Below are 23,085 nucleotides of genomic sequence, written 5' to 3' on the forward strand. Positions count from 1 at the left end.
TTTTTTTACTTATTTACTTCCAAGGCCACCATATTGAACAACTTCTGGATTTTTTAGCTGTTTTCGACCATGTCAATTTTGAATGTTCATTCTTAAGATTCACGAACAAATAAAATTTTTGAATTTTCGGGAATTTTAATTCCCTAAAATAGGCCCTGCTTCTTACTCAGCAACTACAGGAAACGGATCAATCATAATTTGGTTTGATTCATTTCATATTTCGCAGTTTCTGGTCTCCCTCAATAAACAAAAATTCCTGTGAATTCAATTGAAGTTTCTGTGACGTCATCTCTGTTCGGTGCATGAAATGAAAGCCGCGTAATTTCTTAATTTTTATTTTTATTTTATGAATGAATAACCCTTTAAACTAAACAAAAAAAAAGTTCTTACAATAAGTATATTAAACTAATAGAAATTCGGTGAAGTACGTTTAAGCTTTAGCTTTGTTCTTGTTCATCGGAAACGACAAAAGTAAAAGGAATCTTTATCAAATTAATAACCGGTAGGGTTCACACACTTCACTTCATTTATCAAGAAAAACAGTTCAATTTTGACTTGCGATTTGTTGGTCGAAGTAAAAGAAAAACGGGGTGAAAATGAATATATAAAGAAAGACGAATACAAAATTGCTATTACTCGTGTAAAACAAATCTAATTGTAGAGATCATCGTCACCAGCATTTCCCGCATCGTTGGTCGGTTGACTTTGACCGGCGCCTGGAGACGATGAATTCTGACCGGATGGAAAACGGAAATTTGATCCAAAACCACGGGACTGTTGTAACGTCTGTGCAAACATTTCGTACTTTCTAATGTCGTTGTCCGAAACGGAACGTCTAGCGAATTTCATAGCTTCTTCAAAGTGTGCACGAGTTATCTCTGGAACTGGGTCTTCTTCGTCCATCTGTTTTGCCGAAGGAAAAAATAGAAATTTTTTGTAAATTCAACGGCTGTTTTCTAATGCATTCGCTGAATTAACATCCAAACTCGGACGCATATTCAACTCGCTAAAACAACGGGCATCGTTACTTACATCCATGGCGCTAGGTTGATTTTCTACACGATCCTTTTCACGGCGAATTTCTGCTTCAATAGCCTGTCGAATGGCCAATTTGCAGGCACGCTGACAAATTTCAGTCAAGTCAGCACCTGAGAATCCCTGAGTAACTTTAGCGATGTAGTTCAGATCGACCTCTTTAGCCAATGGACTCTTTCGTAGATTTGAATGTAAAATTGCTTCACGCGATTTCTCATCCGGAAGTGGAATATAAATCAATTGATCCAAACGGCCGGGACGTAAAATAGCCGGATCGATAATATCTGAAAAGAGACGAAAATTCGTTTAGCACACAATATGGCTTGCACAAACCTCGCATTTTGACATTTACCTGGTCGATTCGTCGCTCCAATGATGAACACATTCTTCTTTGCGCCCATACCGTCCATTTCAGTCAAAATTTGATTGATAACACGATCAGCCGCACCACCAGCATCGCCAACATTACCGCCACGAGATTTGGCAATACTGTCCAATTCGTCGAAGAATAGTACGCAAGGCGAAGCGGATCTGGCCTTATCGAAGATGTCGCGAACATTTGCCTCGGATTCACCGAACCACATTGTCAGCAATTCTGGTCCCTTTACGGATATGAAATTGGCCTGACACTCGTTGGCAATGGCTTTGGCCAGCAAAGTTTTACCACAACCAGGTGGACCGTAAAACAATACACCGCGTGACGGCTGCATACCGAATTTCAAGAATTTGTCTGGATGCTCAACCGGATACTGAACCAATTCTTGGAGTTCTCGCTTAACGTTCTCCAAACCACCGATGTCGGTCCAAGTGGTGTTTGGAACTTCAACGACAGTTTCACGCAGAGCAGACGGACTGGATTTGGTCATTGCATAACGGAAGTTCTCCATTGTAACGGCCAACGAATTCAAAACTTCGGCATCAATCTGATCATCCTCCAAGTCAATCAAGTCCATTTTCTCACGAATCTGTTGTAGTGCAGCCTCCGAGCAGAGTGATGCCAAATCGGCACCAACGTGACCATGCGACTCGGACGCAATTTGCTCCAAATCGACGTCATCGGCCAATCGCATGTTTTTGGAATGAATTCGCAATACTTCCAGTCGACCGGTTGCATCTGGAATGCCAATATCGATTTCACGATCGAAGCGTCCGAAACGACGGAGAGCCGGATCAATCGAATTGGGGCGATTTGTGGCGGCCATAACAATGACGTGTGAACTCTTCTTCATGCCATCCATTAAGGTTAGCAACTGCGACACGATACGACGTTCCACTTCACCGTGTGTTTTCTCACGTTTGGGGGCGATAGCATCCAATTCATCGATGAAGATGATTGCCGGCGAATTTTTCTCGGCTTCTTCGAAGGCCTTTCGTAGATTCGACTCAGACTCGCCAGCCAATTTGGACATGATTTCCGGTCCGTTGATCAAAAAGAAGAAGGCGCCAGTTTCATTGGCTACAGCACGAGCAATTAGAGTTTTGCCGGTACCTGAGGACAATTAATTTTTTTTTTGGTTAAGGAACGACCAATAAAGGCAGAGCAATTAGCCCAAAACATAAAAGTTCAGGTTTGCCTTCTATAACGTTAACAACAACTTTACCTGGTGGACCGTACATCAATATACCGCGCGGCGGTTTCACACCAATCACTTTAAACAACGACGGATGACGTAATGGTAATTCAACCATTTCTTTGATTTGAGCCAATTGTTTACGGCAACCACCAATATCATCGTATCCGACCGCATTCAGAGCTTCTTCTTCTTCCTGTTTCGTCCGAGTAAAGAATGGAATCAGAAAATGTGTTAAGGTTTCATAAGGCATCGGGTTCTATTACCTCTCGTTTGATCGGATCACCATCGCAGTGGATGACGGTCTCAGGCGCAACAATACAGTATGGAGCTGGATCGGTGCCAACGACTTTGAATTCAACGGATCGCATACCTGGAACAGAAACAGTTTGATCAGAAATGCAGACCGTGGTGCGATTCACTTATTAGGTTTTACCTCCTCGAACGATGAAAGTGTCATCTTTGTGAATGGGGCGGTAGGCTTCAAGGAAATACGGTTTCAAGTACACTTCGAACAAATTCCTAGGAGCAAAAATTTCCCATGAAACAAGCCGAACAAATCGATTCACTCTCATCAACTCACCCTGTTAATCCTTCAACTGTGTCGTCGATCGGTAGGATGTGAACTCGTGTTCCATATTTCACATCCGGGCACGATTGAATCGAAACAACGTCAGCCAAACGAATTCGAAGATTGTTTCGGACGACACGGTTCATGCGAATTTTTTCATCCGGACAAGTTTCATCAGACAAAACGATGCACACGGTTTCCTTACGCCGTTTGCCCTTCAACAGCACGGTGTCACCGCGGAACAACTGTAGTTCGTCCATTTTCGCTTGCGATAATGCAACCACGGAATTATCATCGTTTGTAGCTTCTTCGACCAATAAACGATTGGGACGATCCTTGCGTTTTAAGATAGCAGTAGCCAGATCATCGGGACTGTGGAGGAAATAACCAAATTTAGGAATGGAAATGCAGGGCAGTATTGTGTTGATCGCAACGAGATATTAGTTTTCTGTGTGTGAATCACCACGTCATTCGATTTCATCATTTTTGTGGTGCATAAGTTCTAGAAGCTTTTGGGCGAAAACTTCAGAAAATACCGAAAGTTCATGCAGATCGAATTTCTAACGGACATAAAACTTCGCCCAACCGAATGTCACGCAACCCCAATTTTGTCTCTGAATTAAACTACAACAAAGAACATCGACGACCATGGATATAACGGAATATTTTCCAAATTATTCAAACACTCACAAAAGCTTTACATTGGAAAATTCGAAATAAATTTCGCGTCGTCGTCTAAGGTTCTCCGATCGTAAATTATTCAAGAAAATTGGGATTGTTGAATTTCTAACCAAAAAATCTCTCCCATACAAAAGTTACCATGACAAGCAAAATTGAACAAAAATTGTTCAATGGTCGGCGATTTTGAAATCGCCCAAATGAAATGGAAAAATCGACTGCATTTACCGCACTTTTCATGATTTTACTTACGATTTTTGATCAGCCATCACTCAATTGTTTTATATAAATCAAATACGATAAACAAGATCAGGGTTTTTTAAGAAAATTTTCAATTATTTTTCGATGTAGAGAACAAAGCGGCGGTAGTACAAACTCACAGTCACAAATCGAATGGCACTGGTAGAGTTGCCAGGGTTGCCAGCCAGTAAATTGGTGTTGATACACGTTGCCACATATCAAACTTTTAGTACATTCGAACGAAAATTATGAGCGGATTGGAAAAATTTGATTTCAGCGCGCTGTGAAAAAGAAATGACGAAAAATACGATAAACAAAATATAGTTCCTATCGTTTCCACTTAATCTCTTGCACTGCATCAATTACATGTTTACCTCAAGAACCAAATTTCTTGCATCAGAAACAAAATTCGTATTGGTTGTTCTCTTGACAAGTTAGAATTTTGTTTGCCAATTAGAAAAAAAATCGTACTCCGGTTTGAAAATAGTTCCGTTTATATGACATTTAAACAAAGGCAGGTGAATCAAAATGATCCTTTGTTTACTTGACAGCTGTCACACAACCGGAGTGTTATTTTTTAAACAGATCCTAGCTTTATGTGTCTGTAAATAAGTATAAAATTGAAAATTTTCGGTTTCAGTTTGCTACTCCGAGTCGAAGCTACTATCGTGGCCTCTTTTGTATTCCGAATTGTTACATGCATTACCAACGCTGATCTAACAGCCCTAAGAGCAAACGCATTTAGAAGGGCTATTTGGTGAATAGACTTCAGTTTTTCTGATTCCAATTTTAATTGCACAAAAAGCGAAAAAGCCAGTAGTTAGTTCTTGATTTGTGACGAACTTTTAACTTGTAAAAAAGCCTATCGGACCTCAATAGCCGACGCTTATGCTTGGTATTTTCATGCAAAAGAATAGCCACATTCCTCGCTTCCTTGGCCTTATTCTAACGCAAAATATTCTATATTTTGCATGCGTATGTTCACACACCACACTACACATTCAATCTAGCACACTACACAACATAAGAGCGTTCGAAGTAAATATCATTTTGTCTGAACCCGTGGCTTTGGTGCTAGAGCTCTCGACTTATAATCGAGAGGTCGCGTGTTCAAATCCGCGGCTGGGCAAGATGATTTTTGCTGAAAGGTAATGGAAAAATAATCGAAATAGGCGAAATATTGTATAGCAAACACATGACAGCTCGAAGCGTGCGCTCCGAAGTAAACAAACAAAATGGCCGTTGGTCCATGTAAAATACTGAAACAATATAATAATCATTCACAATACAGGACATAACTGCGTTGCTCTCACTTCAGAGTATGAGAGGAAGAATTTGTAATGACAGAAACGCAAATTTAAATCCCCATAATGTCGCATTATAATGAATCTGTCAGCAGGACAAGCAAGAGCTTTCGTCAATGAAAGTAAACTCTATATACCTATTGGTATGGTCTAATGTCAAAATTTGTATGAAGCGGAGGAAATAGCGATTTCATATAGACAAACTCGCCTCTCAATGATTTTCATTGAAAGGTGAGTTTGTTTATATCAAATCGCTATTTCCTCCGGTTTGTATGGACAGACCATATCTGGTTTGTACATTCATTGGCTTTTGTTGGTGTCTTAAACTGAACTCATCATACGGTTTTGATTTTCGTTGGTTTCATCAGATCTATTCATGCCACTTGCATTCCTTCACATATTAGTAGCGCTTGTCTTTACGTCTCTTCAGTTCTACAGATTCTACACGTACGTTTGAGTGAAACGACTCTATTTACGCTCCTTTTGTTGACAACATGTTCCCGATGGTCTTAATCTGTTCTTTCCTAACCTTCACAGCCCGCTTACAAATTGAAATTTGAACAAAATATGGAAAATTACTGGCTTTGAACTGACGCCCAAGTAGCATTTCATAACCGCGGTTGGAAAATGTCTTATTCGTTGCAAACTTTTTCGTTGTCCAACGGTTATGTAACGAATAAGTTATGCTCAAAATAACTTATTCGTTATATAACCGTTTCACAACTAATTCGTTATCATTCAATTTTTAACGAATTAGTGGTGCAACCGTTAATAAACGAATAAGTGAATAGATAATTTTTGCCAAAAACTTATTCGTCAATTAACCGTTATGCAACCAATAAGTTGAGGAAATCTCTTTCACTAATTCGTCGTAAAACGGTTGAGCAACTAATGCATTTGCAAATTTGCGTCAGTTGGAATCAAGATGTCATGCTAAAAAGTTCGCTCGGAATATATACCTATCTATGAGACACTTTTTATGCTTTAGTGTTTCAGTTTTCATACGATGTCACTATGTGAAACAATGAAATTTGAAGAATGTTTGTGCTGAAAATTGTGAATACTTTGTGAATTGTCGTATTTTTCTAACTTATTGCCAATTAATCATTCGCATTCAGGACTTTTTATTTTATTTCGATAAATTATGATTTTATAAGACAAAAGTACTTCTACGGCATGGGTAAATATTGTTTTAATTTTTTTATAAATCAAATTGAAACTACATATTCAAAGTATTCGCGCTAATATTCACTTACTGCATAGCAAATGGTACCAACCAAAAAAAATAAAAATTTCATAAATTCCATACATTTCAGTAGACAGCAAACTGACAAGGTGCTGACAAGGTGCGATTTCGCAGTCAGTGCAAAAATGAATTAATTTAAATTTTATTTTTATAAAACTAATTTGAACGCGTAGATTTTTTTTAAACTTAAATTTTGAATGAACATAGTGTCTTTGATCATTTAAAAATAAAAAACTTTTTGATGCGAATGATCAATTCGTAAATCAACATTTTATTGATCAATTTCACTAGTTTTGTTTGCCGCTGTTGTCGACGTTAGGTTTCTTTATGTTATTTGTTAGGTCTCTTGATAGGAGTTAGGGTCGACAACAGTATCTTACAATAAAAGTGAAATTGATGGATAAAACTTTGTTGAATTGGCATTAAGACAATACAGTGCTAATTATCAAAGATGTAGAAAAACGAGTGGAAAAACGTGTGACTGACTGAATTGTTGACTAAAATCGAACCGTAAAATAAAATAAGAACAATTCACCTTACTTTATTTACGCACCAAATGATGAATGATAATAAATAATAATACAAAAATCAGTTGAATTGCTGTGCATAAAAACATCTTTTCAGTGCATAAATAATGTAAATTGATTTACGAATATTGCACATACAATTTTCCAGATAAAACGTGTTCTTGAAAGTGTAGCTATAAGCTGAATTTAATGATAAACGAAAAAGTTGTGAAACGGTAGTACAACTAATAAGTAAGACGGTATCGAATTTTCAAATGTGATTTATAAGTCCTACGTCGGTCATACAACCGTTTTACAACTTTAACCAATTCGTTGTAATAACCGTCTTACAACCAATTCGTTACTAGAATCGTACAACTTTCGCAACTGGGCAAAAACCGTTGCACAACCGTTATTGCAACGTTGTAGCAACGTTGCGACAACTAATTAGTTATTTTTAGTTATCTTCAAATATTTTATAACCGCGGTGTAATAACAGTTGCACAACCGAATTTTAACCGTTGAATGCTACTTGGGACAGTTTGTGCTAAAACAACTTGCGGCGGCTCTTCATATTGCGAATGGCATTTTCGCGCTACCTAACCTAAAACATCAACTCAAACAACGAAAGATCTGCTGTTGATTTTGTTTCACATAAATTTCATAAATTTAATCGAAGGCAACGTAGAAGCGTAACCATGGACATTTTGGAGTTTTCGGATATTATGGCCGAAGTCAAGGGGAGCATGGTAACGTAACTGAATATGCTGTACACATCAAAAGTTTCCAATGCAAACAAACAACATGTTTTTTGTCACAGACTTCTGGTCGCTTAAAACTCACCGACCAGAATATCATCTTCAAAAATTCGAAAACCGGAAAAGTCGAACAAATTCTTGCTGACGACGTGGAATTGGCTAACTATCAGCGTTTCGTCGGCTTTTTCGGCATTCGCCTGTTCATGAAAAACGGAAACCTTCATCGGTACACCGGTTTCAAATCTGGTGACGAGGAGAAGATTTCCAAATTCTTCAAGACCACCTACAACAAGGACTGCTTGGAAAAGGAATTGTCGTTGAAAGGATGGAACTGGGGAACAGTTCATTTCACTGGCTCCGTGCTGAGTTTCGATTGTGATAAGAAAACGAGCTTCGAAATACCATTACAACATGTGTCGCAATGCACCACTGGCAAAAATGAGGTAACCATTGAGTTCCATCAGAACGACGACGCTCCGGTCAGCCTGATGGAAATGAGAATGCACATTCCTGCATCCGAATCTTCAGAAATCGAACCGGTCGATGCGTTCTACCAAAACGTAATGAAACAGGCATCGGTTATATCCGTGTCCGGCGATGCCATTGCTATATTTAGAGAAATTCAATGTCTGACACCGCGGTAAGTGAAATGAATTTCCGTCTCGGTAACAAGTGACTAATTTACTGTTGTCCCGTTGCCATACAGTGGTCGGTACGACATCAAAATCTTCCAAACATTCTTTCAACTTCACGGCAAAACGTTCGACTACAAAATTCCCATGTCGACGGTGTTGCGTTTGTTTTTGTTGCCGCACAAAGACAATCGGCAAATGTTTTTCGTTTTGTCGCTGGATCCGCCAATAAAACAAGGTCAAACCCGCTACCATTATCTTGTGCTGCTGTTTTCGATGGAAGAAGAAACCTCAATCGAGCTACCATTCACGGACACCGAACTCAAGGAGAAATACGAAGATAAACTCACGAAAGATCTGTCTGGACCAGTCTATGAAGTGCTGGGTGAGCTAATTGCAACTTCACGTCCTACAAATTACTATTTTAATCTAACTAAGTCGTTCTAATGCGCTTGAAATTCCACAGGCAAGGTGATGAAAGTTCTCATAAATCGTAAGCTTACTGGGCCTGGAAGCTTTGTAGGGTAAGTGCAAAGGCTTCAAGTCTATGCTGAAAGACACTTCAAGATTAAACTTACCGTTTCAGTCACACTGGTACACCTGCCATAGGATGTTCGTTCAAAGCTGCAGCTGGTCTGCTATATCCCTTGGAGAGAGGCTTCATGTACGTTCACAAACCACCGATTCACATACGCTTTGAGGAAATTGCTTCCGTCAATTTTGCCCGAAGTGGTGGATCGACACGTAGTTTCGATTTCGAAATCGAACTCAAATCGAACACCGTGCACACATTCAGCAGCATCGAAAAGGAAGAATACTCCAAACTGTTCGACTTCATCAATGCAAAGAAGATTCATGTGAAAAATACCGGCAAAAATGTAAGTTACGCCGTCCGCACCAACTGTAGCTCAGAGTTCGTTGAACCATTTAGTGAACGTGCCTATTGTTCGATGAATTTCAGGATAAATCCAGCTACAAAGACGATTTCGGTGATTCGGACAATGAAAATGAACCGGACGCATATTTGGCTCGAGTCAAAGCCGAGGCTAAGGAACGTGATTCCGATGATGACGGTGGAGATTCAGACGAATCGACCGATGAAGATTTCAACCCTGGCGAACAGAATGATGACGACGTGGCGGAAGAGTAAGACAATTTCTTGTGATGTCACACCCAATTCGGTTGTTGTTCAACGGCAATCCTCTTTTCACAGATTCGACAGTAACGTTTCCACATCAGACTCGGATGAAGAAGGTGGATCGGATAACAAAGCTAGTGAAAAGAAGAAGGAGAAGAAAAAGGAACGGAAGGAGAAGAAGAGAGACAAGAAGGAACCGTCGGAATCGGTGAGTAGATGTGGATTCAGAAGCCTGGAATGCATCAAACGAATCATTTTCCCTTCGGAACATTTCAGAAATCGAAAAAGTCGAAATCCAAACGAGTCGAAGGTCAGCCAAAACGAGCACAGACGGCGTTCCTGATATTTATCAACGAGAAACGCGAACAAATCAAAAATGAAAATCCCGGAATCAAAGTGACAGAAATTTCCAAGAAAGGAGGTGAAATGTGGCGAGAACTCAAAGACAAATCGGTAAGGCGATTCATTCAACGCGAATTCATTCTCAGAAAATTGAATTTTTTCCTATTTAATTGCAGGAATGGGAGCAGAAAGCGAATAAAGACAAGGAACGGTATGCTGATGAGATGAAAAAGTTCAAAGGATCATCGACATCCGGTGGTGAAAAGTCGAGTCCAGCGAAACGGAAACATGAAAGTCCTGGCACTAACAAGGGGGGCTTTAAGAGCAAGGAATACATTTCCGATGATGACTCAAGTGACTCTGATACCAAAGGATCCAAAAAGAAGGTGGCAAAGGTGGGTTGTTGAACAGACATTCTGGTGTTTCAGCATTTTCATGAAACTCATTCACTCACAGGTGCAGGACAAGAATGATAAATCATCGAAGAGCTCCAAGAAGAGCAGTAAAGATGATGACGACGACGACGAGGAAGAGGAAGAAGATGATGACGAAGAAGAAGAATCAACTGGCGAGGATAGCGATTAAGTGTTTCAGTATTAAGTTTTGGTGCATTGTCCGTGCAGACACTTTTCGTTAATAAAACCAATGGATTTTGTCATAATTTTCATTTATCGATCAACAAGAAAACGACACATAAACGCCACCGGCTAGTAGCCGATTTCGGATGGCTTAATTCGAAGTATGACTGGCACACTTGTACAAGGTAAAATAGCTAATTCGGTGACAACAGCAGCAACTAGTTCGGGCGGTGTTACGTCATACCGTAGATTGAGTGGCGTTAGGTGTGACATCGATTTCCAATTTTGCATTTCGTTCGACGTGGACTTACCCGTCGTTAGCACTAGATCTTGAGGATTTCCTGCAAGAAAAAACACAAATTTTCGTTAATCACATTGAGGAGCTGGAAATTGGACGGTCTGCGCACCTATTTCGTTAAATACAAACGCATCGGTTTGGACACGTTCACTAAACTTGTGTGTTTCGCAGCACACCAACACCGGGACATTATAAAATTTCGCCATAAGAGCCACTTGGGCAGTTCCAGCTCGAGACATCACGTACCCATTAGCTAGTAAGGCATTAGCTCCCAACAGTACCTTCGTGACCTAATTGAACCATTTGAGCCGTTAAATTATGAAAAGTGAGAAGAATCTCCAACGACTTACGTCTGGCATAACGAATCCAATTGCATTGATCAGTACGAAGGTACATCGAATTTTAAGAGCCACCAATCTGCGAAGCATCTCTTGTCCCTCGTGGTGTGGCCGTGAGTCCACAACTATAACGCTAAAGTCTACGTTTCGCTTCTGCGCCTCCTCGATGATGTGGCATATTAACGAAGAGCATCCGAATGTCAGAATAACATCGCCGTTGGATATTTTCTCCTGAACAAAGATGCTAATTGCCTGGGCGGCTTTTTCAATTTGATCTCGCACGTAAGTGTCCACCGATTCGAGTAGATGCTCCTTTGATTCGGCATCCGTTTGATTGGCTGGAAGTTGTGATATTTGCCACTTGATGAATTTCAATGCGTTCGTAATTGACACCGACAAGGGACGACATTGTTGCAAGTAATTGACGCACGGATGAAGAATCGCTTCAAGGCCACGACCGAATTCCTTTTGTGACGGTGTGTTGTAGTCTTCAATCACCTGTTTAGAGTGGAGAATATTGAACGGTAAATCTACGCTCCATGGAATGGACTGAAAGACTGAAAAACCTTTTTTATACGCTCCATGAAGGCAATACATCTCGCATTCGAACCGACAATATTTCCGTTTGCAAATTGTGCGCCTAATTTAACAATAGCCGGATGAATTGCGTTGGAGTTGATAAACTTTTCGGGAGCCTTGTCCGCATAGAGATGATTGAATAATTTGACTTTGTGTTGAGGTAATTTAACAGAAACCGGTTTTTTGGTCGACGGCTGAAATGACCAAAAATATTGTAGAACCTAAGGAGCTTGGGAAATGAATGCCAAGAATTCTTACCGATATTTCCTTTGCCTTTTCCACTTTGTCCGGTTTCGATTTAGTTTCTGTCGATTGGCCAGATGGTTGTCCCTTTGTCGTTTTTTCTGCTAATAGTTTTGCTTTAGCAGCTCTTTGTGCTTCTTGCTTTTCACGGCGTTCCGCTTTAGTTAAGGCTGGCTTCTCCGAGATGGTTGCGTTCTCCAGTTTTTTCACTATCGAGTCCGTCGTTGTGGCAGTTTCATTTGTTGGTGCCGCTTCTGTCGTTTTACTTTTCTTCGCTAATTTGGCCTGCTTTTTCAGCTCCCGCTCAGCCATGATATCTTCGCGACTTTTTTCACTCTGCTCACCAGGCTGATCATTTCCACCTACCGCTGTCGGTGTGGCACTTTCATTCGATGGTGCAGCTTCTGTCGCTCCTTTATTTTTCTTCCCTAATTTGGCCTGCTTTTTCAGCTCTCGTTCAGCCATGATTTCTTCACGACTCTTGTCGCTAGGTCGAGCATTTCCACCTGCGTTTTGTACAGGTGTTGTCGATGGCGTCTGATTGACCACATCACCGACTTTCTCTTCAACCTTTGGCTCAGGTTTAGGCACTGATTTCATCGGTGAGACATTGCCAATATTTCTCGCTTTGTCTTGCTCTTTTTGCTTGGACAAACGTCTTGCCTCTCGCTCCACCAAAACGCCCTCACGACTTTTCTCCTCATCCACCCGTTTCATTTTGTCCATATAACTTCTCGAAATGTTATTACTAAATGGGCGATCCGCAGGCGTCTTTCGTATTTCTCCCGATACTTTCGATGGAGAGCTGAGTGGATTGTCAAGTGGTTTACTGTCTTTGAACAACGGTTGCTGATTGTTGTATGTTCGTTGTGGTGAAACGGGATTCGATTTGGTCGGATTATCCACGGAACTCGGTACAGCTGGATTTTCGTTTGAGTTTACTGTATTAGGATCGGTTGAAGCTGAGTTATCGGTGCTGGGATTTGTAGATTTTCGCTTGCGACCGTAGCGACGTTTCCGTCTCGATTGTTTCTGTTGTGTTTCTGAGGTGGCACACTGTTGCACAGGAGAGTTCTGTAATTAAACAGTTAGCTGTTAAAACAACGAAATTCAATAACAACGTCAGCTAGCTAAAGAAAGTCGAGAATAAAATACATGACGCAAGCTGTCTGATGATAATCGATCTTTGTACACCAATGGCTAGAAGTTCTGAAAACTTAAGATCGATTTAATCCTACGGTTACTTCGAATAGTTCGATGATACATTAGGCAAACATTTAAGCGGTAACCTTTTAGAAACGGCGAGCTAGTCATCTGTTCTTGACAACCACGACGCCGGCTATTTAAACGTATGAAGTAACAGAGTTTGATGATTCGCCGGCCATTTGTAAAAGGTTAAATAGATTAACTAGTATGCGAGTGCAATGAATAATGACATCGATAAAGAAACGCTAAATTCAAGTTACATTTTTGATGTATACCTGTTGTTCTGTGGCTTCCATATCAAACTAGAAATTGCTGGCTAAAAACAGTCATAATATTTAGTAAACATTTTCAATTTGAGCGGTTCAGGGGCTGTGAAACGTAGTATGGAACAGGAAACTATTGTAGAAACAACGATCTCGTGAACCTTCAGAGACTCCAGTGGATTCTTGAATTCAAATTTTAAGGATCTCATTTCGAACTTAGAATTTTCACACTATTTATGTCTGTCTTGCTTCCGTTTACGGATTATCTTTCGATAAATCAAAGTGGTGTTTGGAGGCGAAGGAAATAAAACTCAAGTCCGCAACAGGACTCCCTATACATTCAATTAAAATTGATCTAAAAGTAAGGGACAATGTGTCTCAGTGTTCTGATTTTAATTTGAAATTGTTTACATTGGTGGAGCAATTTGCATAGCTGGCAAACGATCTACTTCGAATACGAAACATAGCTTCCGCTAGAGAATTTCAACATCGATGAAATTCATCAAAATAATTAGTCAGTTGAGTCCTGGATCACTCTGTGTATACATTGGAATGCATTTCAAAATAATTGGGCGAGTGAAATCAGAGGATCACCATACGAAACAGCAAATCGGTTTCTGTATCGCTCACCTTCCAAAAATTTTATTTACAAAATTGTTTTAACGATAAATAATGCAAAATCGACGAAACTCTCAATGAAATCTGATTTAAATGAGCGATGAAAGCAATGAAATCCCGAATTTACCTCTGTAGAAACTTTTTATGGACGTGACAGACTGGACAGATTCTAGTAATCAATTCTTCTTAGATTTTCATTGACGTAGACCCTAAACAAAATCGCCCCAGAACGCATCGAACCATTGATAAATTACATTTTCTTAGAGCTGCCGCATGGAATGACGTTTATTCAAATCGTTGGTTTCTTCTTTCAAATCATTTTTGATCTGTCTGACATATATTTTGATAGGAACAGTGCGGTATACTACAACGATTTCAAGCAAGCCATGTACACTACTAATTAAGCCGGCATGGAGCAATAGTAGATTAAGTATGTACCGTCTTTCAGAATTTCGTTTTGACTGGCCGAATTTGCTGAGTGAGTTCCTGACGAGTTAAAACAATACAGTGTTTAAGGAGAGCGAAAACCAGTTAAATTTAATTGGTCTCGGGGTCAGCTGTCAAATATTCATCAATGAGAAAAGAAATTGAGAGTTAAGGCCAGTTTAAATTTGTATGTGATTTCTCTCATTTTGACGTGTGACCCCGAGACCAGTTTAAACAAAGTGGTCAAAAATCGCTCTCCATAAACACTGTATTGATATATACTGTATGCGTCGAAAGCCGTCGTTTTCAGCACGATGAATAAAAAATTACACAGACATTTCAGCGATACAAAATGCAATTTACATCCCGGTATACTGAAGAAGTATTAAACTGACTGTAAAAAAATCAGTTCTAAGTATACACGGCTAGTGTTGAACAAATTGTGTTCCATTCATTGTGAAGTGTTTTCTGCTGGTGAGAGAGTGCGGTCTTCGTGGCCTTCATTACGTCATTGCTTAAGCTATTTTTAAAGTGATGAAAGCACGTGCAGAATTTATCGAGCCGCCAAATTGAATGGTATCCTCTCTTTCTCTATTAGACTGTTTTCTACCGTCGTCTCTGCTGATAATATTATTTTGTGTGGCGGTTCCATGTAAGTTATGGTGTGTATACGGCGCGACTGTCAACATTGTCATTTTTATATAAGTGCTGTTTTTAGAGGTATAAAGTTTTCTGTGGTTCAGAACAGAAAACATTTTATTTTAAACGTGAAAAGTAGTGTGTGCTTCTGTGTAACTGGACGAAAAAAAAGAGCTTCGTATCAGTCAACATTTATATTTGTGATTACAACTCCATAGTTTAGTCAACATACAGTTTGATTATTTATTTCTAAATTCTGTGTTTGTCATACGCCACCTGTATATATGTTTGGTAAGCGTTGCATTGCAATTTGTTGTTTCTTTTCCGAGTATTTAATCATTGTGGTTGTTAAAATTAGCAAACACTAAATCTGTGTGGCAAGGCCAAGAAAAAGAAAAACGAATCCATTCGTTTAGACATTGCGATTTTATCTGATGAACTGTGCACTACCTTCTTGCACACGTTGTCCCGATTTTCTTTTTTTAAATTTATTCCATAAACAACTTCGGTTAATGTGACGTGAATAGAAATTCAATTTTAATTATAAACATTATAAATTCGATATAGGTGTAGGTATATGTTATATATAGCAGTAGCAGATACACAACGGTAGGCTGGTCTCCGGGTATACGAAAATCGATTTGTTTCAATGCGTTTTCGGTACTCTCTCACCCACGAATATATAAATTTGATGTGCGCTCATCGATTATTCGAAAGGTTACCAAACTATTATATTTAGCTCGGCAGACAGATATTTCATTTTATCCAAAACTAATAGCTCGTTATAATCAAATTGGTTGTTTCATATAAATGTTTAGCATAAATATAACACACTTCGACATGATACGACAACAGTGTCATAAAACCATTCATGGGTAGGGTGGAATGAAAATGAATATAAAACTAGCAGATGGAAAGCCATCTATATTTGCCCTTTTTCAAAAGACTATATATTACTATGACAACGGCAGGCCTGGACTAGTCTTACTGGACTTCCAGGCGGTTGCAATTTTTTTATGAAAATTTCAATCTGTGGGCCTTTTGGTGGCCAGACTTGTCAGCGACGACGAATGTGGTCTTATATTGCTGATGAAGTAGTAGATTTTGCATCAATCTGTTGAATACAATTTCGATAAAAAGAAATAGGTTTCTTCCATCGTACGGTAAAAACGAATTTTGACAGGCCGAAACAATACCATCTCTAGCAACCAAACTACTTTTATTAAGGTGGTGAAAGTATCAAGTAGCCTTTGAAATTTACATGTACATTACAGCGTAGTCAGTCAAAATGTGGAATAGTCTTTGTAGAATACAAAGAAATAAGGTGTGAATTTGACACAGAGAGCTGAGAGTTTGTTTGCTAGAGAGAGTATTGGCCGAAAACAACCGACCGTCATCCATAGAAGCAAACATAACCGCAACTTAAACAAATTTGTTCGTTAAAACTTCAAAGTGATGTTGTGTTGGCTTCTCTGTGGATGACGATTGACATTTTGAACGGCCTTGGAAGAGACCTATACCAGACTCGACAATTACACTGTTGCATCTGTAATACACGGTTAAAAGGTCAGGGTTAAACCTGAAATTCATTTTCCGATAATTATGGCGGAAAATAGATATATGTTGCAATGCAACCAAACTGGGTTAAATAATCCAATTATGTGGTAGGAAAACGATACGTCAAACAGGTATAATTATAGACCAATGCTGTCGATGTTGAAATTCTACTCATATTTATCGGAACGCAATTATGCTCCTCGCACAAGTTCTTCATTCAAAACAACAAAATATCAATTCTAATGGGCGCGAAATAAGTCGTTACAACGAAAATAATTTTTTACTGTATACGAACTTGAATTTGAATATATTTATTGTCAGACGTGTCTCATTATCTTTCATAATTTTGTTATTAATAAATTCGTTTAGCTTGCGGTGGCATCGTCAAACCTGTACAACTAATTGAAATATTTATAAGTTAAATTTGGATTAACATTTTTATCAGTCAACGGTCGCATGTCACATTCAACTTTGAATTCGAATCCAGTCTTTGGGAAATCAAATCGACAACAGAGTTAATTGTTTACGATAAAGTGTCTGTGCTATCACTGATTTCAGTCGTTTTCAAGTGTATCACTATACACGTTTAAGCTTTTTTGTTCAGTAATCGCTGTCTTATCGCTCTTAAAGAAGAGAGAATCACTTTGCCGACCATTTAGACCGGACAAAATGTTTTTAAATGCTATAGCGGCTCGACATTTTCACTATATCAAATATCATGAACTTTCGACGAAATTAACATTTAGATTTGGAGGATACTACACGTCACGTATATATCACATGACAGAAGTGATTTGAGCCGAGGTCGAGGTCAATAACCACCCAAAAACAATTTCCCTAGAATCCATAACATAACTAGGACAACGATACAAAGGTGAAGAGTTCAGTTCTGAGTGCTTGTTGATGCAACGCAAGGCAGAGGTCGATAAACATGAAAATGTGTTCAGGTACAATGTACATAAAAGACCCGATTTGGGATTTTTCTAAGCACTCCAATTTCTATCACCTTCATCATCTGATGACAAAGTTTCCAAATTTATAAAATAGTCAACAACCTGTTCAACGTTGCAAATTTATGCTGTCTTGTAAAGGAGCCGGTGGAACAACTGATGGATGATGGACAGTCCTATACTGTCCTAGGGCCAACACCGGACTCTGAGGCCGAAACAGTACTTCCGTTTCGATAGAAGTCTCTTTCAAATTCACTGTACGTGATGATCAGTTGGGGAGGGAAGAGCTAATAATCTGTTAAGGTTTGATTGAGTTCAATCATTGAGTTCATTTTTGTGCAAATCTTGTCGTTATCATCGAAGTGTATCGTTGTTTGTAGAATGGAATGAGCAAACCAAACTATTACCCGTCACAAATGGTGAATCTAACTCTAAAGTATTTTCCGCCGGGCACAACATTCAAAATGCTACCGTTCATCAATAAAGCGTAATGCTACAAGATACCAAGCATTCCGAAATAGTACGTAGAATTGAAACTTTGATCGGTCATTAATTTCAACGGATTCACTTTTTGCGTGACTGACTTTTTTTCCGTTCCTTCTCTCGTTCAATTAGATATCGATGCAGTCAAGTACGTATTGCAGATGATTAAATATAATGACTGTTAATAAGTAAATGCCTGTAATAATAGTGTTTCTTACAAATAAATGCGTTCATACGGTCGTAACGGGTCGCTGATGTCTATAGTGATACTGATAATGTGTTTCTGTTTGTAGATAGAGTGAATTACGTATGATGTAATAGTAGAAGTGTAATAGTTTCGATTTTAATTCTGTGTTGCTGCATTGATGAAATTTTAATCACCACAGGTTGACACGCGTATAACATTGTAACTATCGATAGTCAATATGCATACAATCGCTTATTGTTTCAATTGGGTTAAAGAAAATTCCTTGTCTTGACCCCAACGTTAATTATTCTCTCATTTTCTTGTGCACTTGACTAACAACTTTATTTTAACATTTTTTTGATTTTTGTGGTTTCAGACAACGTTGATGGCCACAATGCCAATTCGCAAACAAATTCATTCAACGATGAAAGCCACAAAACGAATTCCATGGTCGAAAGTATCATCCCGTGGCGAATTTGGTTAAAAATTTCGAGTAGTCTGAACGATCCGTGGAATCAGTTACGCTACATAAAATGGATGAATAAACGTGCGAACGGTCGTACAGCTTATGTTCCGACGGAGGTGAGTTTTGATTAAAGTGAATTATTATCATCTGGAGTATCGTCACCCATAGCAAATGTTAAAGGCTGAATGTCCGGTGAATCAAGTGCAGGAAAAGATTTTATTTTCAATTTACCGAAAATACTTTGTCAACAGATTGTCGTGAGATACACACACACCCTTGCCGCGGTAGTAAAACGTTTTAGCAATCCAATTGTCTGTGTCTGTCTCCATCACGTGCTTTCTTATTAGTTTCTAATTTTAACTTTATCGCTCGCAACTATTTCTCAGCTTATCAATTTCATTCCTTACATGTTTTACAGTAACATCTGAGCTTGTGCGTGATCATTTGTGACGGTATCGTGCCGATTACAGTGACCTTTTCACTTTTTTGTTTTATTTCGGGTGTTAACCGTATTATATGTTGTGCTCTAATCGGAAATACGTAAACTAAACATCGAAACAAACTTTTCACATATTTCATTCAAAAGACAATTATGAGCAGCACGAAATTTAATTGAAGCGACTGCTAACAAAGCCCAGACAAAATCGATAATTGAAAATCGATTTCCGAATTTGAAAATCGAAAATTGTTTCTTTGCATCAGATTGAACATATAGCCAATGTGGTTACTCATGGAATATGGGTCATTCCTGCGATTTATGCTGCATTACAATTACTGTGGAGAAGTCATTCCTCTTCCCAAATTGTCGTTGCCATTGTTTATGGTTCGTCGCTTGCCTTACTGTTCATCGTTTCAACAATCTTCCATAGCGTTTTTTATTGCAACCATAACAGGTAAGGAAGCAGAAAGCATTTTCACTCTAAACGCGACATTTTCAAATTTTTTCGATTTTCTCTATTCAGGCAACTGAAGGATGTGATGCATAGATGTGATAGGGCTGTGATTTAGTAAGTGTTTGAGTAGTAACTCTCGTTGCTGGTCATGGTGCCACAATATTTACGTTCTCGTTTAATTTTCTAGTATTTTCATTGCTGGTTCATACTTTCCATGGTTGAGTTTAAGCACGACGGTCCACTCAAGTTTTCTATTTTTCTCGTTGAAATGGACTGTGTGGCTACTCGCAGCTCTAGGAATTTTATATCAACAAGTAAGTTGGCGTACCTCCAACCATTGTCTTCATAGCAAAACTTTTTCCACTCTTCACATTCACAGATCTACCACGAACGGTACAAATGCTTGGAAACCCTACTGTACATTGTAATGGGACTAGGTAAGAATGGGGAATTGATTGTAGTAACTTGACATCCATGTGTAACGCCATCATTCGTTTAACAGGCCCATCGATATTAATTATAACATTGGGACACGAATTTAGCGGTATGTCCGAACTGAAAATGGGCGGATTAATGTATCTGATCGGAATATTCTTCTTCAAGGCGGATGGTTAGTGTCACATTTCAGAATTGAATTGTCTGAAAAATTGTTTAATTTTTTTTCTCCCCCGCTTCAGGCTCGATACCGATGGCCCATGCAATCTGGCATCTATTTGTCGTAATCGCAGCATCGTTTCATTACTTTGCAATTTTGAATTATCTGTTTCCCAGCGACATATAGCCTTTGAATGGAACGGTACCACCTAATTAGTGAATCGATGTTTAACGGAGTAAATTGTGTGAAAGCGTATTGGTTGCCATTGCACCAATCGATCCGATTATACCAGATGTAGTTTAAGTTGTGAGAAAGTAATGAAATTATTATTTATAGATTAGGGGCTAGCGTAATTATTTAAAAAAAAAAAAGATACGGAGAAGGAGAAGAAGAAAAAACGTAACGCTCTTCTAATGATGATTAATGTACAAGTTTTCATGACAAACGAAAAGGTAAAACTTTTTTATTTTATTATTATTTCGTAGATAGTAAACATCAGGGTATACAATAATATTGTGCTTGGTCGGTCAGTAGTGATGAGTATAATGTGGTGAGGAAACGATATAAGATTTCTCCAGCTTGACTTAAATCAATTTCAAGTGACAATATATGCGATATTGAACCATGTGATTTAAGACCAAAATGAGAAACGAAACGAACATTTAATGTAGAAAAAATTGCCAAATTCTTATTCAGGATGATGATTTTCATAATTTTTTTGTTTCTGTTTATTATAACTAGAATTTATAGTGTTCCTAATAAGTAAAACCAATTTTGTAGTAGAATTATTGATCCGTTTACAATGTGTCTCCGAAAAAAATATATTTTTCTTAGAAAGTTTTAACATTTTCGTCGACTTTTCATGATCCGACTAAAGCCAGTGCCGCACTGGCTCAAAAAAAACCCTTCGGGCGTTGTATGAAGAAATTTTTCAAGAGGCACTTCCTTGCCCTTTATCTATACAAAAATCAAAAGACCCTTTGAGAATCGCCCGAACGCGTATAATGCCAGTGCGGCACTGACGAAATCGACTTATCATCTGTCAATGATGATGACGTTAACATTTTCATATGAATGATGATCTCTAGCTAGAGTTCTTTTATATAGCAAAACAAAAATATTTAAACGAAAGAAGTACAAGATTTTGTATCAAAAACATTAAGCGATACTTACAACAAAAGATTCAATTGTCGTTTTGCCAAAAAGTTTTATGGATTTTTCTTTTGCGATTTTTTTCCACTCAACGCATCATTGATCATTGAGCCGATCCATACATTTACGAAACACTTGGCTTGAACATTTTCATGTTAATTTATTCTGATAAATTCGAGTGAAAGATGAATCTGGAAAAAAGAAATTCTTACCCCATAGCCTTGCCGATTGCCTTGTTCATAATTGTGCGAATGATTATTGCTAATAACAAAATTCAACAAGTGAGAAATTCCGAGAGACATTTTTAGTACGCCGCTATTTCGAATTTACGAAAGCAAGCCTCATCGACCAGTTTGTGCAGATTTTTGCAACTTTTCGTATTTTTTTCGGAAGCAAAATAAACTTCCAAATTTTCATCTCTTCCTCATCCTTCCACATGTAGTCCGGAGAAACGTAAAGCAGAGAGTCGTTTCACTCACACGACTGTGTGGAATGGAAGAAAGAGAACGCTAAACATATTGGATGAAGTACATACATACAGTCGACGACTTTGAAATAAGTGATGGATTCTGCTTCAGCTGTTTCACTCATACAAGCAAAACTGCTTTCAAATGTTTATCCTGTTAAATATCACACAATTTAACACACAAAGTAGTGGTAAAACCGTTTGAAGACTTAACAACACAAAATGCGTCACTTATTTGAAAGTCGCTGACTGTGTGTGGAACGAATGAAGCAAACAGAACCCACAAAAAAACAAACTTATCTTAAGTTCTGTTTAAATAAATTTTCTACGGGCTTGCGAGTATCTATTGAAATTTGCAGTACGCGTTTGAGGTGACGAAATATTTGTACAATAGAATGCGCTTCATAAACTTTCTCCATGCATTTTGCCGTTTGTAGAGAGTTGGGGTGACTGAAACTCAAAGCATTCTGGAATACAGTTAATGGAAACCAAATTTGTGTGCAAGATTACTTCAACCGTTTTACCAGCTGGTCCACTCATACAAACTTACTGCTAATATGTCTCTATACGGAATTCATCGTTACACTCGCTCGCGTGGTAGTGATAAAACCGTATACATGCATCAGAGTGACTGTATGAGTGGAACAGCTGTTATTGAAGCTGAAGCTAACAGAGAAATGAATTCGGATGACTTTAAATGTCTTAATGTACCTCATTTTCGCACAGACTGGTTTATAAAGCTTTAGCTTGTTACCCCACCGATTCAAGTAACGGAAAATCTTATGAAACTCTGGTTTCACTAAAGCAACCATTTCTCCGAAATGAAGTTTTACCAACCCCGCGGTTATTTGACCAACAAAATCAGACGAAACAGAAATCAATCTTAACTCAAATTTTATTTAATTGTGATAAGCTGAAACGTTTGACATTAATAAGGAAGGTGAATCGAAACAAAAATAATTATTTTTTTATACTTAAATGTGTGCTCTTACCGGAAATGTTAGCGAATTTTAATTTTTAAACGACCTGCGACAATGTGTATTTATGGTTTGCCGGATTTTAGGCTAGCAAACGGCATTTTAATTTAAGTTCGGTTGCTATAATAGATGTGTAAACGTTAGCGTGCA

General features: G+C 38.5%; 4 protein-coding genes across 9 annotated transcripts; 2 read left to right on the top strand and 2 right to left on the bottom strand.

Moving 5' to 3' along the window:
* Positions 1-379: 379 nt before the first annotated feature.
* LOC119073996 (transitional endoplasmic reticulum ATPase TER94) lies at positions 380-4,276 on the bottom strand. Its single transcript, XM_037179923.1, has 8 exons — positions 4,108-4,276; positions 3,190-3,549; positions 3,043-3,128; positions 2,873-2,979; positions 2,637-2,802; positions 1,388-2,524; positions 1,033-1,319; positions 380-903 (listed from the first exon to the last, which is right to left on the bottom strand). The coding sequence occupies exons 1-8, from the start codon at positions 4,122-4,124 to the stop codon at positions 652-654; spliced, it is 2,412 nt and encodes an 803-aa protein (XP_037035818.1). The 5' UTR covers positions 4,125-4,276; the 3' UTR covers positions 380-651.
* A 3,454-nt stretch (positions 4,277-7,730) lies between these two features.
* LOC119074002 (FACT complex subunit Ssrp1) lies at positions 7,731-10,682 on the top strand. Its single transcript, XM_037179936.1, has 10 exons — positions 7,731-7,900; positions 7,972-8,549; positions 8,616-8,926; positions 9,008-9,065; positions 9,128-9,419; positions 9,503-9,687; positions 9,755-9,887; positions 9,956-10,132; positions 10,198-10,416; positions 10,478-10,682. The coding sequence occupies exons 1-10, from the start codon at positions 7,850-7,852 to the stop codon at positions 10,604-10,606; spliced, it is 2,133 nt and encodes a 710-aa protein (XP_037035831.1). The 5' UTR covers positions 7,731-7,849; the 3' UTR covers positions 10,607-10,682.
* Positions 10,672-14,364, bottom strand: LOC119074001 (translation initiation factor eIF-2B subunit delta). Of its 5 annotated transcripts, XM_037179934.1 has the most exons (8): positions 14,272-14,363; positions 13,539-13,579; positions 12,376-13,131; positions 12,078-12,339; positions 11,802-12,022; positions 11,248-11,733; positions 11,007-11,187; positions 10,672-10,940 (listed from the first exon to the last, which is right to left on the bottom strand). In XM_037179934.1, exons 2-8 carry the CDS (start codon positions 13,557-13,559, stop codon positions 10,729-10,731), a joined length of 2,139 nt encoding a protein of 712 aa, XP_037035829.1. In that variant the 5' UTR covers positions 13,560-13,579; positions 14,272-14,363; the 3' UTR covers positions 10,672-10,728. The 5 variants fall into 5 exon arrangements, with proteins under 5 accessions (XP_037035829.1, XP_037035825.1, XP_037035828.1 ...); XM_037179930.1 differs by having other exon boundaries at positions 12,078-13,131; XM_037179933.1 differs by having other exon boundaries at positions 11,802-12,008; positions 12,073-13,131.
* Positions 14,365-15,244: 880 nt separating this feature from the next.
* On the top strand, positions 15,245-22,951 carry LOC119074036 (monocyte to macrophage differentiation factor). 2 transcript variants are annotated; one of them, XM_037179982.1, is made up of 8 exons: positions 15,245-15,500; positions 18,763-18,968; positions 19,555-19,745; positions 19,815-19,859; positions 19,933-20,059; positions 20,125-20,182; positions 20,248-20,355; positions 20,423-22,951. In XM_037179982.1, the coding sequence occupies exons 1-8, from the start codon at positions 15,494-15,496 to the stop codon at positions 20,524-20,526; spliced, it is 846 nt and encodes a 281-aa protein (XP_037035877.1). In that variant the 5' UTR covers positions 15,245-15,493; the 3' UTR covers positions 20,527-22,951. The 2 variants fall into 2 exon arrangements, with proteins under 2 accessions (XP_037035877.1, XP_037035876.1); XM_037179981.1 differs by lacking the exon at positions 15,245-15,500 and adding an exon at positions 18,323-18,347.
* Positions 22,952-23,085: the final 134 nt, after the last annotated feature.

This window comes from Bradysia coprophila, unplaced genomic scaffold (assembly GCF_014529535.1).
Source record: "Bradysia coprophila strain Holo2 unplaced genomic scaffold, BU_Bcop_v1 contig_138, whole genome shotgun sequence".
Taxonomy (NCBI): domain Eukaryota; kingdom Metazoa; phylum Arthropoda; class Insecta; order Diptera; family Sciaridae; genus Bradysia; species Bradysia coprophila.